Below are 18,812 nucleotides of genomic sequence, written 5' to 3'. Positions count from 1 at the left end.
TTACAGTAGTGTTTTTGTCGTATTGCAGTAGTGTTACTGTAGTATTACAGTAGTGTTACTGTAGTATTACAGTAGTGTTACTGTCGTATTACAGTAGTGTTACTGTCGTATTACAGTAGCGTTACTGTCGTATTACAGTAGCGTTACATTACAGTAGTGTTACTGTCGTATTCCAGTAGTGTTACTGTCGTATTACGGTTGTGTTACTGTCGTATTACAGTAGTGTTACTGTCGTATTACAGTAGTGTTACTGTCGTATTACAGTAGTGTTACTGTCGTATTACAGTAGTGTTACTGTCGTATTACAGTAGTGTAAGGATTATAACGAAATCTGAACAGGCCTCTGACTCGTGCTTTGCTTACACGCTACAGAACAAGAACTTCTATCTCTAGTGTATGCTTTGGATATAGCCAAAGCATACACTGGAGATAGAAGTCGTCTCAAAGATAAGGCTTTTATTGCTGTTGTTCCTAGTTACAAAGCAGTATAACCAGCTGGTGACTTCAGAGAAAGAGAAGAAGTGAAGCCCAGAACTCCGTTGACAGTCTCCTTTTATCCTAGTCTTGCACTTCTTTACGCAGAGAGGGTGACTGCCTCTTAGTGAGTCAGTTGTTTGTGTCTATGTGTTTGTATATTATCTGTACTTCACGTTATGTTCAGAATAATTATGGTGTGGACCATTGTCTATCAGCTCATCTCAGTGACATGGTCTTCTTGTTCTGTAGCGTGTGAGCAAAGCATGAGTCAGAGGCTGTTCAGATTTCATTATAATCCTTACAGTAGTGTTACTGTAGTATTACAGTAGTGTTACTGTGGTATTACAGTAGTGTTACTGTGGTATTACAGTAGTGTTACTGTGGTATTACAGTAGTGTTACTGTGGTATTACAGTAGTGTTACTGTGGTATTACAGTAGTGTTACTGTGGTATTACAGTAGTGTTACTGTAGTATTACTGTAGTATTACAGTAGTGTTACTGTAGTATTACAGTAGTGTTACTGTAGTATTACAGTAGTGTTACTGTAGTATTACAGTAGTGTTACTGTGGTAGTGTTACTGTAGTATTACAGTAGTGTTACTGTGGTATTACAGTAGTGTTACTGTAGTATTACAGTAGTGTTACTGTGGTATTACAGTAGTGTTACTGTGGTATTACAGTAGTGTTACTGTGGTATTACAGTAGTGTTACTGTGGTATTACAGTAGTGTTACTGTAGTATTACAGTAGTGTTACTGTAGTATTACTGTAGTATTACAGTAGTGTTACTGTAGTATTACAGTAGTGTTACTGTAGTATTACAGTAGTGTTACTGTAGTATTACAGTAGTGTTACTGTGGTAGTGTTACTGTAGTATTACAGTAGTGTTACTGTGGTATTACAGTAGTGTTACTGTAGTATTACAGTAGTGTTACTGTGGTATTACAGTAGTGTTACTGTGGTATTACAGTAGTGTTACTGTAGTATTACAGTAGTGTTACTGTCGTATTACAGTAGTGTTACTGTCGTATTACAGCAGTGTTACTGTAGTATTACAGTAGTGTTACTGTAGTATTACAGTAGTGTTACTGTGGTATTACAGTAGTGTTACTGTGGTATTACAGTAGTGTTACTGTAGTATTACAGTAGTGTTACTGTAGTATTACAGTAGTGTTGCAGTAGTATTACAGTTGTGTTGCAGTAGTATTACAGTTGTGTTTTAGTAGTGTTGCAATAGTTCTGCAGTAGTAGTATTATAGTACTTGTGTGTGTTTATTTCACAGCTGGTCCATCACTCCGATCATGTACCCCGCCTCGTTCTGGTTCGAAGTACCCAGTACTGCGTACGTGTTCCTCATTGTCATCAACCTCTTCATCGGAATCACCGCCACCGTCGCCACGTTCCTCCTGCAGCTGTTCGAGCACGACAAGGTAGCCCCCCCCATTCTCTCTCCCCTCTCTCTCCCCCGTCTCTCTCGCCCCCCCCCCGGCTCTCTCTCTCCATTTTTCTCTCCCCTGTCTCTCTCTCCCCCTGTCTCTCTTTCCCTCTCTCTCTTTCTCTCTCTCTCTCTCCCTCCTGTGTCTCTCTCTCCCCCTGTCTCTCCCTCCCTCCTGTGTCTCTCTCTCCATTTTTCTCTCCCCTGTCTCTCTCTCCCCCTGTCTCTCTCTCCCTCTCTCTCTCCCTCTCCCTCTCTCTCTCTCTCTCTCTCTCCCTCCTGTGTCTCTCTCTCCCCCTGTCTCTCCCTCTCCTTCCTTTCATCTTCTGATTTTTACTGAACTTCATGAGTTCATGGGTATCTCCTGATGCTCCTCACCGAGTAACCGGATACTTCCTGACGAGTACTCCGATGTTCCGCTCTCTGTATTAAAATGGTAAATGCCCAAATGAGCCGAAAGTGTGACAATGGTTTGTGCAGGATCTGAAGAGAGTGAACAGTTACCTGAAGTCCTGCTTCCTCATCTTCCCCAACTACAACCTGGGCCACGGGCTGATGGAGATGGCCTACAACGAGTACCTCAACGAGTACTACGCCAAGATAGGTACTGCCTCCTGACGTACACACTCGTAACCGCATCCCCACCCTCCAAAATACTACGGCTGTCAATGACCAAGGTCGACTAAAAACATGCTCGGACCAACGATCAGGCGACTGAAAGGGGGCGTGGCATGACGCTGACAAAACTACAACTTTTCTGACCCAAACTGCACTCATTTATTATTATTTTTACACAGAAGCAACGTAAACAGTGCGTTTAAGTGTCAAAAGTCACATTAATCTCACCTTTGCCTTTACTCTCAGACTCCCTCACGATCTGCTGTACATGTGCTGTCCACGTCCATATAATCCAAATAAAGCAGTAGTTTCTTCTTCCATCATCGTCCCTGTTCTCAAATCTCCGTGTGACACTTGTCTCTGTTTCACCGTAATGTAAACATGTGGCGTCATACCGTGTCAGACTCATATCAGGCCGCTTCATTTCTCGGTGTAATGATGAATCAGTTCACGTTACTTGGAGCTCCTCGTCTTATTTATCTCAGAAAAAGCCAGAATGAAGTGGAGAAAGACACAGCAGGTCCAGGAGCTGCTGAGCCTGACGTTGTAGCTACTTTCACTTTCGTTCTCCCGTATGTGTGAGCAGAGCCGCTGACAGAGGACGGGCGTCAGACTCACGTATCGGCTGTTTCACTGTAGAACCAGAGTATCTGAGGTTTAAACAACTGTAGAAGTCTGGCCTATTGAAGGAAACATCTTACCAAGACACAGAGCCGCCTCAGTTGTTTTTTATTTTTTTTCTATTAGCAAAAGTGTTTCACACAAACAATTCAAAGGTCACTCTGTCTGAAAACTTTGATCTGTTTTTATAATGAAATATTAGCCCAAGGTAAAAGACAGATCTGTCACAGGCCTCTTGTGTAAATTCAAAGCATCTTATTTGTTGCAAAAGTGCGTGCATTTAGTCGACCAATGAAAATCTTAGTCGACCACAACAACATCGACCAATTAGTCGACTAATCGTCCAAAGCTGGCAGCCCTACAAAACACACACACACACGAGTACTACAGCAGGAGAGGCACTCCCTACAGTCACTTATTCAGAACCCCAACAATTCATCTCAACAATAAAAATAGAAATTGCTCAGTCAAATAATTCCTTAAAGTGACAGTCTGTAAGATTGCAAAGTGAGGAGAGAGTGAGAGTGAAAGTTGAAAGTAGTGGTAGAAAGTAGTATATTTATCTTTCAAATGGAGGGGAGTAATAGTTGTCAACACAAATACTACTGGAGTAAAGTACTGAACTGTCTTTGATTTACTTTGTTAATGACCACGAAACAAACCTCCTCTGTCGTCAGGTCAGTTCGATAAGGTGAAGTCTCCGTTCCAGTGGGACATCGTGACCCGGGGCCTCGTGGCCATGAGCATCGAGGGCTTTGTGGGCTTCATCATCACCCTCCTCTGTCAGTACAACTTCCTCCGCAAACCACCGTGAGTCCCCCCCCTGCCTCCCCCGACAGCACTCACACAGGGGGCAAAAAGTACAGCAACCTATTGCATATTTATGTTTTAATGACAATAGTTTCTGTTTAAACAATAAACAAATTAAAAAAAATTGTGTTTATCAGCAAAATGACTGAGCCGTCGCTCTGCTGTGGTTAGGGACTGTCAGCAAATTACTATACTAGCAACTCCATGGAAAACAATATGCCGTTTTACTTGAATAGCTCTGACATTTGAACCAGTGACCCCAAACCACTTTAGGATATTGGGACTCCTTATGGGCCACTGCTATGAGCTAGAACTAACATTGTTAAAGGGGGGGTATTATGCAAAATTGACTTTTTCAAGCTTTACATCATGTAATTATGTCATTCCCTCATTAAAAACATGCCTGAAGTGTTGCCTTGGCACATTCACGTGTTTTTGAGTAATCTGTAAAAACTCTGATGGCGGCCATTTTAGGGATAGGTTTGCCTGAGTCCTCCTAGGAACGCCCCCACCTCCTGGAGACGCCTCCGAGCTTTCATCACCAGCCGAGTAACCAACCACTGCTCCTCAGCAGAACCTTCTTAAAGAGACAGAGGCCTATTTCAAGACATTCACTACAGCCATTTTACGGCATTTACAGACCAACAGAAGGTTTTGTCATCATTGTAGTGTGCTATAGACTGGTGCTATGTGATTGAAATAAGCACAATACCCCCTCTTTGAGTGGTTCTGGGTCAAATGCCCATTTTTTTTCGAGTGTAGTAATTTGTTGACGGCAGAACGTGCCAGCACATAGCGCAAACTTTCTGCCAAGCATCTCTCCTGCTCACTAGAGCATTTCCCGATGCTGGTATTTGTTCAAAGGGTAGTTTTTGACCAACTAAAGCTGTGAGTTTGGCTTCTATCTCTCGGATTCAGTCTGGCTAATTTCAAATATTTGAATATAACACTGCACCACGCCCGTCATCATGACCCTCACTCATGTCACTTCCCAAGCTCAATATCCAGGGCACAGTCATAAAAACAGAAACTTTACTCGTAAAAATGTATTGGATTTATTGTAGTCGTGAAAACAGAAATTACACTCCTCAAAAAAACTGGATTATTTTGCTCATAAACACAGAAACTTTACGAGGAAAAAAACGGAATCTTTTCTCGTTAAAACAGAATCTATCGTCCCTAAAGCAGAAACTATTCTTGTGTAAATATAAACTTTAATTATTCAAATAAATGCAATAAGTTGCCGTAACAAAGGATGTTCTTGTTTAATTCAGCATTTGGAGAGATATTTGATTTATTGATTGATTTGTTTATTATTTGTCGGCTTTAGTTGCCCCTGACGTCACTGCAGACTCATGTTTGTTTTGTGGTGAAGCTCTGAGGAAAAGCTCTAAAGAAGGAGTAATTTAATAAACAAACTAAACTAAAAAAGGTTGGGGAGGAGCTTGGTAAGTTCTTCATAATGTTCTCACACGACCTCTGCTCCCTGTGGTGGTCAGGCGGCTGCCCGTGAGCGTCCAGCCGATCGACGACGATGACGAGGATGTGGCGTGCGAGCGGAGGAGGGTCCTACGAGGCGACGCCGACCACGACATGCTGAAGATCCAGAACCTGACCAAGGTCCGTGTCTGTCAGAACCTCCTCCCGGAACACGCAGGGTGTATAAAGCTACACACAGACCTGTTTGTTATTTCACTGGATCCGCTTTACTCCAGAGATTCACCTGGAGACGTTGCCTTCAAACGCTGTTTCTGACACTCTGCAGTCTATATCTACACACACCCCTTCATTTGAAAGCTAAGACCTACAAAACTGAGCATAACTCTTTTGCCATGTTGTCTCAGCGTTTATGTCATGGCTTTTTTTTACAGTAGTTTTTTGTTTCAGTTTTCATCAAAAACTAAATACGCCGCAAAATAAACCCTTCAATGACTTAACGAATTATTGGCCGGAAAGGAAGTCAAAAAAAGAAAGAGATTTGCGGTCAGGAACACGGCCTGGAACCTTCTGTTGCTGTGTTGGCAGGTGTACAAGTCTCGTAAAATGGGCCGTATCCTGGCGGTGGACCGGCTGTGTCTGGGCGTCCGTCGAGGCGAATGCTTCGGTTTGCTGGGGGTCAACGGCGCCGGGAAAACCTCCACCTTCAAAATGCTGACGGGCGACGAGACCACGACCGGAGGAGAGGCCTTCATCAGCGGACACAGGTCTGACACAGTGTCTGCGCTTCACCTGCGAACAAATGGATGCACCAATCTTCACAATACTCGGTCGAAAGCGCCTACATGAACTTATTTAGAAAGATTATTCTCCAAAATGAAAAGTCTTTGTTTGAAATGATCACACAGGCAGGGGCGTCGGACTGGGGGGGTAAAGGGTACTGAGTACCCAGGGCCCAGAGCAGGGGAGGGGCCCTCGTTCTGTATTGTACTCGGGCTAAAACACAATGGGTGCTACACAGAATTTTGCACAAACAATAATGATTGATAATATCTCAGGGCCCTGACACCCCTTTAAAAATGTGCCAAATGGTTCAGCCCACACACCGGCGTTCAGCACCGTGCACTTCAGCTCTGCAGTGACTTTGATGAGGTGGACTCTGTGATGTAATGACACAGAGCTATGAGGAAAGACAGATATTAGTCTGGCCTCGCTCTTATGTGCTTTTATTTAACACTAGCCTGTTCTAGCGGACCTTAGAGGAAACTTTCTGTCATAAATGACGCTTAAACATGAGGTGAGGCGAGTCCTGCCTCTGCCTGCGCTGAGTCAGAGTCAGAGACAGAGCTGCTTCTCTCCTCGTTTTAGCCTCTAAAGTTTCTCTTTCCTCATATTTATTATAATTGACTGTCATCAGGCCAATACAGGGACAAAAGCCGCTATTTTCGCCAAATTAATGATGCTAATTAGCCGCGCGCATTTGGATTCACGTATTATAAAGGCGCAGCTTTGGAGACGAGTCAACATGGTTCTACTGAAAGGTGGAGCTCGTGCCATTTAGCCTATTCCAGCGTAACTTTTTACAACAACAATTTACTGACAATACACTTAAAGGCTTCAAATATGGTGACGACTGAATCAGACTGAAGCCCTTGAGTTTTTTGTTCAGGCCTGTGGCCACAGAGACATCATAGTATCACCAAGATAGTTTGTACCCAGGGCCCAGAATTTGGTGCTACGCCCCTGCACACCGGCCTCACATAAGAATGGTACGAGTTTACACCACGAATTTTGCCAAAGGTCCAATGTGAAAAAAGCTTCAAAACGCGCCGCTAAAGGGGCACAGGACGCACTGTGGGATCTCTCGGCGCTCCTTGAACCGCGCCTTATATTTTATATACAAACTTCAAACTAAACACATTTGGTGTGAACATGCCACTTGTTGTTGTTTTCTTGAAAATGCTCATTTCTTGCTCAAAAAGGTTTTAGTCAAGTTTTATTCAGTTTCATTTAAAAGAAGTAATGAAATATTATTTTCACAAATTCATTTAGGTGGATGAGTATTGAAAATAAGTATTGGAAATTGGGATGAAGCTTGTGACAAACAGATTCCTCCACAAAAGGCAGAAGTGAACATGACTTTTTCCAAAAGCAGCTGTTGTTGTTGTTTCCAGAGCGCTGTCTGCACATTCATTTATATAGTGCCTTTCACAGACAGAGTCACAAAGCTTTACATGAGATGTTCACTACACACTCAGTGGTGTTCAGTTTCCCCTGGGGGAGACTGACAGAAACGCTATCGTGACTGCACACATCTACCCCCAGCGGTCCCTCTGACACCACCATGCATTCACGGCCTCATGGAAACATTTTCAGAGGTAAACCGGAGTACCCGGAGGAAACCTACGCAGACACGGGGAGAACCTGCAAACTTCACATGGGAATCGAACCCGGGACCTTCTAGCTGTGAAGCACGAGCACTAACAGCTGTGCTACCTTCATCAACAAGCTCTCTGCGTTCATACGCTGCTGTATTTCACTGGGTTAAACAAGTTGTCCTGAGAAAAGATCAAGGGCCCCGATCTTGTGCATCAAAACGCAGACGATAGCGTGACATTTTTCGCTCAGTCGGGGCGCACTTTGTGATCTTTGTGATCCAGACTTAGCGCATTTAAGTGGGTGGAGACACACATTTTCCTCCAACCAGATCGACTCCGCGTCCAGGAGAGTGGTTGTGTGGGAGTGGGGGGTGAACATGTGCTTTTGTTTTGCTTCGCGTTCACGCCAAGCGCGGGCCGATCCGCGCCACAGCGGACACTGTAGCTCTTTTTCTCTCGAGACGTGAACATCGTTTAGCTCACGATGGGGTAAATAAAGTTTTTAGTTTGACCTGTGAGAGCCTAGGGCTTAAGAAAGAACGCAAGGCAGCGCAATGTAAACCAGGAAGTGAATGTCAGCCGTGTTTCCATCAGTGCAGTCGCCTCCTCTTGTGACGCCCCCTCACAGGTGGCGGAGGCCAATGGCACATATAGCGCCGCCACTCGGAAAATAATTCGCCAAGAGCCTGCGCCGCCCCGTGCGCCGCCACAAGATCTGGCCCAAAATCTCAGTTTGATCGCTGTGAAAAAGCTGTGTCGTAATGGATGTAATGATATCGTTTTACTCGCTGACCAAAACAACACAGGTCCAAACACATTTTTCAATATCCTTGAACCCAAAAAATAAGCTGAAATTAGAATTTTTACTGATTTGATCAAAAGCTACACAAGATCCCTGTAACTAATAAGTCTGAGACCAAAGCACCTGTGTCGTTTTCGTGGTTTGACCCCGGTGTGTGTGTCCGCAGTATCCTGAAGGAGCTGCTGAAGGTGCAGCAGAGTGTGGGCTACTGTCCTCAGTTTGACGCTCTGTTCGACGACCTCACCGCCAGAGAGCACCTGCAGCTCTACACGCGCCTGCGGGGGGCGCCCTGGAGCGACCAGTCCAAGGTCAGACTCCCTGTTCTGTGCACCAGCGGCCCTCCCAAACCACTGTTGTAAAATTTAAAGGACTTATTTATCAGACGCCGTTTTTCAAAGAGATTTTTCTATATCTAATTCCTGCCTTATTGCTGGGTTGCAGGTTCTAGAATGTGATGATGTCATCGGGCCCAGCGGGGGGCAGGAGCCAGTTTTTCCTATTAAAAGCATTACACTTTCACAAGTCATAGCTCAAAAGAAAATGTATGAATTACAAAAAATATCATTAATATCATTCACTGGGTCCATCATCTCTCTGTACAAGACCAAAAATTTCCTCAAAAACAAAATAATTTTTCCTCCATACAATAGTATTGGCCTTTAGAATGCTGTGATGTCACCTGCAACCCAGCAATTCCTGATTTATCTATGAACTCAAAAAACAAGGCCTTAATTGTTTTGGAGTGACTGCAGTGCTGTGGCTCTCCTGCAGGTGGTGCAGTGGGCGCTGGAGAAGTTGGATCTGTGTAAATTTGCAGACGAACCAGCCGGAACCTACAGCGGCGGCAACAAGCGCAAACTGTCGGCCGCCATCGCGCTCATCGGCTTCCCTCCGCTCATATTCCTCGTGAGTAACAGACTTAAGGTTTTTCTGTTCCAACTCGGATTAAACCGTTTTCATGTTGTTTGGCGTCTCCTCAGGACGAGCCCACGACGGGGATGGACCCTAAAGCGCGGCGCTTTCTGTGGAACCTGATCCTCGACATCATCAAAACAGGACGCTCCGTAGTGCTGACGTCACACAGGTGAGGCAGTTACCGCGGCGACGTCTCTTAAGAGACACTGCAGGTGAATAGGGAATAAATGTAAATTTACAGATATCAATTTGAAACTTTTGCCGTCGATCACTGGCATAAATGTGAGAAAAAAATACATTGCAAGTTTTCTGTCATTTTATCTTTTCATATAAGAACAAGGTGTTTTATGCTTAAAAATACCCCAAATTTTCCATCTTTCGGCGCCGAAATCTGAATAATGGATAGAGCTACATTCAAATTTATGGTTTCATTTTATTGATAAATGAGTTACCAAGACTTTCTCAGAGGGGATTTTGGATTTCTTGTTTAATTTTAAAATAAGTTTTTAGTGTTTTAGTGGAAAAATGTGTAAAAAAAATTATTTTCGCCTTATTTTTTGACATTCAAAACTCAATAAATGGGGCTAGGGATTAGATAATAAAAAATCCCTCTAAAAAATCTTCCAAATATTGTTCAGTCCAAGGCTGGAAAATTTGAAGTCTTTAGGTCCGACTGACGTGGACATAGTGTCGCCACAATGACAGAAAAATGTGTTTTGAGAAAAAGGGCTTTGAAATTGCATTCTCCCATATAAGTCTATGGGGGAACATTGAATCAGCGCAATATTTAAACATGTTATTGTGAAGATTAGGCATATTTTCTGTTTCCAGGTGAAAGCTTATATGTTCAGAGACCAATTTGGCCCAAAACCTGAAAACTGAAAAAATTGAGTTTTGCCTGTAGTGTCTCCCCTTAAGCCAGAATGCACACAAGGATAAAGACTTACATTTTTTTGGAGAAAAAAGTGCAATCCCAACTGTGAAATACGGGGGGGGCAGCATCATGCTGTGGGGTTGTTTTGCTGAGGGAGGGACTGGTGCATTTCACAAAGTAGACGACTTCATGAAGAAAGAACTCTATGTGGAGATATTGGAGAAAAATCTCAAGTTAAAGTTAAAGTTTGGGCGCAGATGGGTCTTCCAAATGGACAATTCCCAAAGCCTATGGTCAATAAGTGGCTTAAGGTTAGCAAAGTCAATGTTTTGAAGCAGTAATCACAAAGTCATCCTGTTGAAAATGTATGGGCAGAGCTGAAAAGGCATAGGCACGCAAGGTGGCCTACAAATGTGTCTCAGTGACTGTTTGGCTGTTTTGACTTTGTTCTGTTTGGACGAATGGACCAAAACTCCTGCAACTATTGTGAGAAGCTTGTGGAAGGAAATTCAAAACATTTGACACAAAATATATAGCTTAAAGGCAATTTTACCAAATATTAATGAAATATATGTATAATTTTGGCTTTCTAAAAAGTAATATAAAACCATGTACAAAATTCTATCTCTCAACTTCTCCACTTTAGTCTCTCCTTCAGACTCCACACTTTCCAGGGGCCCAAAAAGTCCAACCTCCAAACACTGAGCTGTTTCTGCCACAGGAGGCGCTTGTGTACAATACTGAAGTATTTGCTCCTTGTGTGCAGTACTGAAGTATCTGCTCCTTGTGTACAGTCTCTACTTCTCCTCTGGTTCACCTCCTACCTCTCCGACCGTCACCACTTCGTCTCTGTCAACAACTGTAACTCCCGCACTTCCCCCGTCACCCACAGTGTCCCCCAAGGTTCTGTGCTTGGCCCCGTCCTCTTCACCATCTACATCTCCACCAAATCCATCCCCCCGGTTACCCTCTCCTCCATCATTGACTGCATCTCCGATATCAAAACCTGATTGGACAATAACTTTCTCAAACTCAACAGCAATAAAACAGAACTCCCCATCACCATCCCCAAATCTCTCCTCCCCTCTGTCCAGAACTTTACCCTCCTCATCGACGGTCATAATGTCACCCCTTCCCTTACACACATCAATCACATCACTAAAACATCCTCCTTCCACCTCCACAGCATCGCCCGCCTCCGCCCCTCCCTTACCCAGTCTCCAGCTGAAATCCTCATCCAGGCTTTCATCACTTCCAGACTCGACTACTGCAATAGCCTCCTCTACGTACTTCCCACCATCACCTCCAAAAACTGCAATACATCCAGAACTCTGCTGCCCCTCCTCCTCACCCACACCCGGTCCAGAGAACACATCCCCCCCGTCCTCCAACAGCTCCACTGGCTCCCTGTTCAATATCGTATTCAATACAAGCTCCTCCTCCTCACCTACAAAATCCCTCCATAACCTGGCCCCGCCCGACCTCACCGAGCTCCTGCAACAACACCAACCCACCCGCCGCCGACTCCAACCACCTCACTCCGTCACCCGCACTAACCGCCGGACCTTGGGGGGCCGAGCCTTCGCCATCGCCGCCCCCACCCTCTGGAACTCACACCCACAGCCCATTAGCCTGGCTTTTCCCTTATTTTTTTACCCTTATTTTTGTTTTTTTCCACATGTAAAGCGTCTTTGAGTGTCCAAAAAAAGCGCTATACATGTTTGATGTATTATTATTATTATTATTATTATTCTGACAGTATGGAGGAGTGTGAGGCGCTCTGCACTCGCCTCGGGATCATGGTGAACGGCCGCTTCAAGTGTCTGGGCAGCATCCAGCACCTCAAGAACAGGTCAGACCGGCTTCAGTCCGTCACACTCAGCAAACCCCAGTCACACTGATGCTGTTCTGTTTTTCTCCAGGTTTGGGGACGGCTACATGATCACGGTCAGGACCAAATCAAGCTCCAACGTGAAGGAAGTGGTTCGATTCTTCAACAGAAACTTCCCCGAGGCTCTGCTCAAGGTCGACCGCACCACACTACTGCAAAACCACATTACATGTATTGGATAGAACTACACGACAAAGTACTGCAAACTGACTGAAAAAGTGTTGGATGGAACTATACTCAAAGTACTGTAAAATACAATAAAAGGACTCTACAGTAAAACATGCCAAAAAAGTATGGTTTAAAAAATGTGATGGTATTGACAACAACACAGAAGGAAATGACAAGAAAACAAATAAAAAGTGCCCCCCAAAAATGGGCTACTCCTTTTTGAACACTTAAGTTTATGAAAATAGAATATATAGAGAATAATAATAATAATAATAATAATAAGGGATGACAATGTCTAATGACAAAAAAACAAGAGAAAAAATTACAAAAATACAAAAGGAAATGACAAACTAGAAATGTGACATACAGTAACTGAAAAAAAATGACAAGAAGCAGGAGAAAAATAACACAAATTTACAAATAGTGGAATAAAAATGACAGAAACAGAAGAAAAATGACCCCAAAATATGTATAATGACAAACATGGGGGAAAACAGGAGCAAAACATGACCAAATAACCTGAAAATGACTCAAAAAGCCCAAGAAACAGAAGGAAAAAAAACACACACAAAAACTGAAAAAAAAAAATAACAAGAAAAATTACAGGGGGGGGAATGGAAAAAAATGGAAAATGACAAAATACAGGAGAAAAGTGACCAAAAAGAAGACAAAAAAAAAATGAAATGACAAAATAACTAGTGAAATGATCCAAACCCCCCAAGAAAAAACGTAGAAATATTGGAAGAAAATGGCAACAGAGAGAAAAATTACAAGAAATGGCAGAAAAACACAAAAACAGTCGAAAAAGACCAAAGGCAAGGGACAAAAACTGGGGAAATGGATCAAAGAGACCACAGACCTGTCTGCCCCGAACCCCTTGTTTTCCTGAAACTGTCTTGTCACTGTAGGAGCGGCACCACACTAAAGTCCAGTTCCAGCTGAAGTCCGAGCGCCTGGCTCTGGGGCAGGTTTTCAGTAAAATGCAGCGTGTGGTGGACCTGCTGGGAATCCAGGACTATTCTGTGAGCCAGACCACGCTGGACAACGTGAGTGGACCTGGACCGTGAGCAGGTTTATATATGTGCTGAAAACATGTGTGTTTCCTCTTCAGGTGTTTGTGAACTTTGCAAAGCAGCAGAGCGACAACCTGGAGCTGCAGGAGGTGGCGCCCCCCTCTGGAGGACATTCGCCTCTGCAGAGGATCCTGAGCCTGTTGAAGTCTCGCTCTGCTCAGACGGAGCTGTCGGCTCTGATCAGCGAAGCCCCAGAGGAGCTCAGTGATGATGATGACGAGGGGCTGATCAGCTTCGAGGAGGAGCGGGTACGACTGCAGCTCACTCTATATACACATGTACGACTGCAGCTCACTCTATATACACATGTACGACCTCAGCTCACTCTATATACACATGTACGACTGCAGCTCACTCTATAAACACATGTACGACCTCAGCTCACTCTATAAACACATGTACGACCTCAGCTCACTCTATATACACATGTACGACTGCAGCTCACTCTATATACACATGTACGACCTCAGCTCACTCTATATACACATGTACGACTGCAGCTCACTCTATAAACACATGTACGACCTCAGCTCACTCTATAAACACATGTACGACCTCAGCTCACTCTATATACACATGTACGACTGCAGCTCACTCTATATACACATGTACGACCTCAGCTCACTCTATAAACACATGTACGACCTCAGCTCACTCTATATACACATGTACGACCTCAGCTCACTCTATATACACATGTACGACCTCAGCTCACTCTATATACACATGTATGACCTCAGCTCACTCTATAAACACTGACACATGTACGACTGCAGCTCACTCTATATACACATGTACGACCGCAGCTCACTCTATATACACATGTATGACCTCAGCTCACTCTATAAACACTGACACATGTACGACCTCAGCTCACTCTATAAACACTGACACATGTACGACCTCAGCTCACTCTATAAACACTGACACATGTACGACCTCAGCTCGGTCTATAAACACTGACACATGTACGACCTCAGCTCACTCTATAAACACTGACACATGTACGACCTCAGCTCTCTCTATAAACACTGACACATGTACGACCTCAGCTCGCTCTATAAACACTGACACATGTACGACCTCAGCTCGCTCTATAAACACTGACACATGTACGACCTCAGCTCTCTCTATAAACACTGACACATGTACGACCTCAGCTCACTCTATAAACACTGACACATGTACGACCTCAGCTCACTCTATAAACACTGACACATGTACGACCTCAGCTCACTCTATATACACTGACACATGTACGACCTCAGCTCGCTCTATAAACACTGACACATGTACGACCTCAGCTCTCTCTATAAACACTGACACATGTACGACCTCAGCTCACTCTATAAACACTGACACATGTACGACCTCAGCTCACTCTATAAACACTGACACATGTACGACCTCAGCTCACTCTATAAACACTGACACATGTACGACCTCAGCTCACTCTATAAACACTGACACATGTACGACCTCAGCTCACTCTATAAACACTGACACATGTACGACCTCAGCTCACTCTATAAACACTGACACATGTACGACCGCAGCTCTCTCTATAAACACTGACACATGTACGACCTCAGCTCACTCTATATACACATGTACGACCTCAGCTCACTCTACAAACACTGACACATGTACGACCTCAGCTCGCTCTATAAACACTGACACATGTACGACCTCAGCTCTCTCTATAAACACTGACACATGTACGACCTCAGCTCACTCTATAAACACTGGCACATGTACGACCTCAGCTCGGTCTATAAACACTGACACATGTACGACCTCAGCTCTCTCTATAAACACTGACACATGTACGACCTCAGCTCACTCTATAAACACTGGCACATGTACGACCTCAGCTCGGTCTATAAACACTGACACATGTACGACCTCAGCTCACTCTATAAACACTGACACATGTACGACCTCAGCTCTCTCTATAAACACTGACACATGTACGACCTCAGCTCGCTCTATAAACACTGACACATGTACGACCTCAGCTCACTCTATAAACACTGACACATGTACGACCGCAGCTCTCTCTATAAACACTGACACATGTACGACCTCAGCTCACTCTATATACACATGTACGACCTCAGCTCACTCTACAAACACTGACAAATGTACGACCTCAGCTCGCTCTATAAACACTGACACATGTACGACCTCAGCTCGCTCTATAAACACATGTACGACCTCAGCTCACTCTATAAACACTGACACATGTACGACCTCAGCTCACTCTATAAACACTGACACATGTACGACCTCAGCTCTCTCTATAAAACACTGACACATGTACGACCTCAGCTCACTCTATAAACACATGTACGACCTCAGCTCGCTCTATAAACACTGACACATGTACGACCTCAGCTCGCTCTATAAACACTGACACATGTACGACCTCAGCTCACTCTATAAACACTGACACATGTACGACCTCAGCTCGCTCTATAAACACTGACACATGTACGACCTCAGCTCACTCTATAAACACTGACACATGTACGACCTCAGCTCGCTCTATAAACACTGACACATGTACGACCTCAGCTCGCTCTATAAACACTGACACATGTACGACCTCAGCTCGCTCTATAAACACTGACACATGTACGACCTCAGCTCACTCTATAAACACTGACACATGTACGACCTCAGCTCACTCTATAAACACTGGCACATGTACGACCTCAGCTCGCTCTATAAACACTGACACATGTACGACCTCAGCTCACTCTATAAACACTGACACATGTACGACCTCAGCTCACTCTATAAACACTGACACATGTACGACCTCAGCTCACTCTATAAACACTGACACATGTACGACCTCAGCTCGCTCTATAAACACTGACACATGTACGACCTCAGCTCGCTCTATAAACACTGACACATGTACGACCTCAGCTCGCTCTATAAACACTGACACATGTACGACCTCAGCTCACTCTATAAACACTGACACATGTACGACCTCAGCTCGCTCTATAAACACATGTACGACCTCAGCTCACTCTATAAACACTGACACATGTACGACCTCAGCTCACTCTATAAACACTGACACATGTACGACCTCAGCTCACTCTATAAACACTGACACATGTACGACCTCAGCTCGCTCTATAAACACATGTACGACCTCAGCTCACTCTATAAACACTGACACAAAATGTACAAAAAATGTACATTTAAAAAAAAAAAACATGAAATGTATCTTAAAAAAATTATTAACAAAAGCAAGAAAATAAATGAATAAAAATAAGTTAATGGCACTCAAAACGTGATGTACGTGATGTGGGAAAAATTACATCAAAGCAGTTGGGGGTAAATGGGGGTAAAAAGTTCCTAAACTCTCAGATTCTCGTTTGTGAATGTGAACCAATCTGAAACGGTGTGTTTTTCTCCCGTGTCTCAGGTGCAGCTGTCGTTCAACACCGACACTTTGTGCTGAACCTGAAAACGACGTCGCCGAGATCCAACGCATCGTACGGACCTCGTGGCTGAGCGGGAGGAGCGCGGCGCACGGATCCACCGGCCGAACGCCGCCGCGGACGACTACAAACCAAACGCTTCACGGAGACTCACGCAGACTCACGCAGACTCGCGGAGCTGACGAAGGTTTGGGACTGAGGAGCTTCATTGGACTCACGCGGTTTCCGCGGCGACGTCTGAGGGCGGAGCTGACACCTGTGTTAAAGACAATGGTTCATGTTGAAAATAATCTTTGTGATGTCACAGACCAGACGAATGTTCTCTGTCAAACTTTCAGCACTTTGGGATTTAGGTTTGGGAAAGTTTCTCACTGTGATCCAAGAGGAATAAACCAAGAGTAAACCGGGACTAAACCAGGACAAAACCAAGACTAAACCGGAACTAAACTCGGACTAAACTCGGACTAATCCGGAACTAAACTGAGATGAAACCAGGAATAAACCAAGATAGATCTGGTCCGTTATTATTCTGGAGTGGAACTGCTGTGATTTATGTCCACAAAAGAACTACAGTAACAGTAATTACAGTAACTACAGTGACAGTAACTACAGTAATTACATACAGTAACAACAGTAACAGCAACTACAGTAACAGTAATTACAGTAGCTACATACAGTTACTACAGTAACTACAGTAACAGTAATTACAGTAACTTCAGTGACAGTAATTACAGTAACTACAGTAACAGTAACTACAGTAAGTACAGTGACAGTAATTACAGTAACTACAGTTACAGTAACTACAGTAAATACATACAGTAACAGCAACTACAGTAACAGTAATTACAGTAGCTACATACAGTCACTACAGTAACTACATACAGTAAGTACAGTAACTTCAGTGACAGTAATTACAGTAACTACAGTAACAGTAACTACAGTAAGTACAGTGACAGTAATTACAGTAACTACAGTAACAGTAACTACAGTAAGTACAGTGACAGTAACTACAGTAACAGTAACTACAGTAAGTACAGTGACAGTAATTACAGTAACAGTAACTACAGTAACTGCATGTGACGGTAATTACAGTAACTACAGTAACTACAGTAACAGTAATTACAGTAACAGTAATTACAGTAGCTACATACAGTTACTACAGTAACTACATACAGTAAGTACAGTAACTTCAGTGACAGTAATTACAGTAACTACAGTAACAGTAACTACAGTAAGTACAGTGACAGTAATTACAGTAACTACAGTAATGTAACTACAGTAACTGCAGTGACAGTAATTACAGTAACTACAGTAACTACAGTAACAGTAATTACAGTAACAGTAATTACAGTAACTACAGTGACAGTAACTACAGTAACTACAGTAACAGTATCTTCCATCCACTTCAGTTGTTTTATTGTTATAATTAGGAATGTTAATTCTTTTCATCGATATCAATGATATTGATCATTTCTCTTATTGATTCCAATTCATTTCAAAGTAAGTTATATATTATCATTTGTGCATGCTTCTTGTGGTTTTGATTTAAACAGGAGAGATAATAAACTGACCTATTTTGACATTAAAAAAAGCTATTGTGAAATGTTTATTAAATTAATGGTATTTAAAAAAGAACTAAGTATCTTATTTACCTTAATAAATCCTTTCCGTTGTCCCTCTGGGGGTAATACAGGTGTTAATGGGATGATTGGGGGGTCTTTCATCTTCCCCTGCTCTGGCCAGAAAACCACACTTGCAGCTTTCCCTGCTTCGACCCGGAGCACCAATACACACTAATGAAATCACGATCAGAAGAGACTTACCAGCAATGCTAACTGCGGGCTAGCT

At 43.5% G+C, this 18,812-nt stretch overlaps 1 protein-coding gene across 1 annotated transcript in view; it reads left to right on the top strand.

Moving 5' to 3' along the window:
• Window positions 1-17,610, top strand: part of abca2 (ATP-binding cassette, sub-family A (ABC1), member 2) — an 83,058-nt gene extending 65,448 nt beyond the window's left edge. The window contains exons 37-49 of the mRNA XM_079566644.1: window positions 1,761-1,908; window positions 2,394-2,517; window positions 3,830-3,962; window positions 5,462-5,582; window positions 5,988-6,166; window positions 8,746-8,887; window positions 9,351-9,485; window positions 9,560-9,663; window positions 12,128-12,220; window positions 12,291-12,393; window positions 13,336-13,473; window positions 13,539-13,748; window positions 16,949-17,610. Coding sequence (XP_079422770.1) covers window positions 1,761-1,908; window positions 2,394-2,517; window positions 3,830-3,962; window positions 5,462-5,582; window positions 5,988-6,166; window positions 8,746-8,887; window positions 9,351-9,485; window positions 9,560-9,663; window positions 12,128-12,220; window positions 12,291-12,393; window positions 13,336-13,473; window positions 13,539-13,748; window positions 16,949-16,984 — 1,666 coding nt within the window. The 3' untranslated portion in view covers window positions 16,985-17,610. The remainder of the gene's footprint in view (window positions 1-1,760; window positions 1,909-2,393; window positions 2,518-3,829; window positions 3,963-5,461; window positions 5,583-5,987; window positions 6,167-8,745; window positions 8,888-9,350; window positions 9,486-9,559; window positions 9,664-12,127; window positions 12,221-12,290; window positions 12,394-13,335; window positions 13,474-13,538; window positions 13,749-16,948) is intronic.
• Window positions 17,611-18,812: the final 1,202 nt, after the last annotated feature.

The sequence above is a fragment of the Gobius niger genome, assembly GCF_951799975.1.
Source record: "Gobius niger genome assembly, chromosome: 1".
NCBI classification, from domain to species: Eukaryota; Metazoa; Chordata; class Actinopteri; order Gobiiformes; family Gobiidae; genus Gobius; species Gobius niger.
This window is presented reverse-complemented; position numbering and strand designations above follow the sequence as displayed.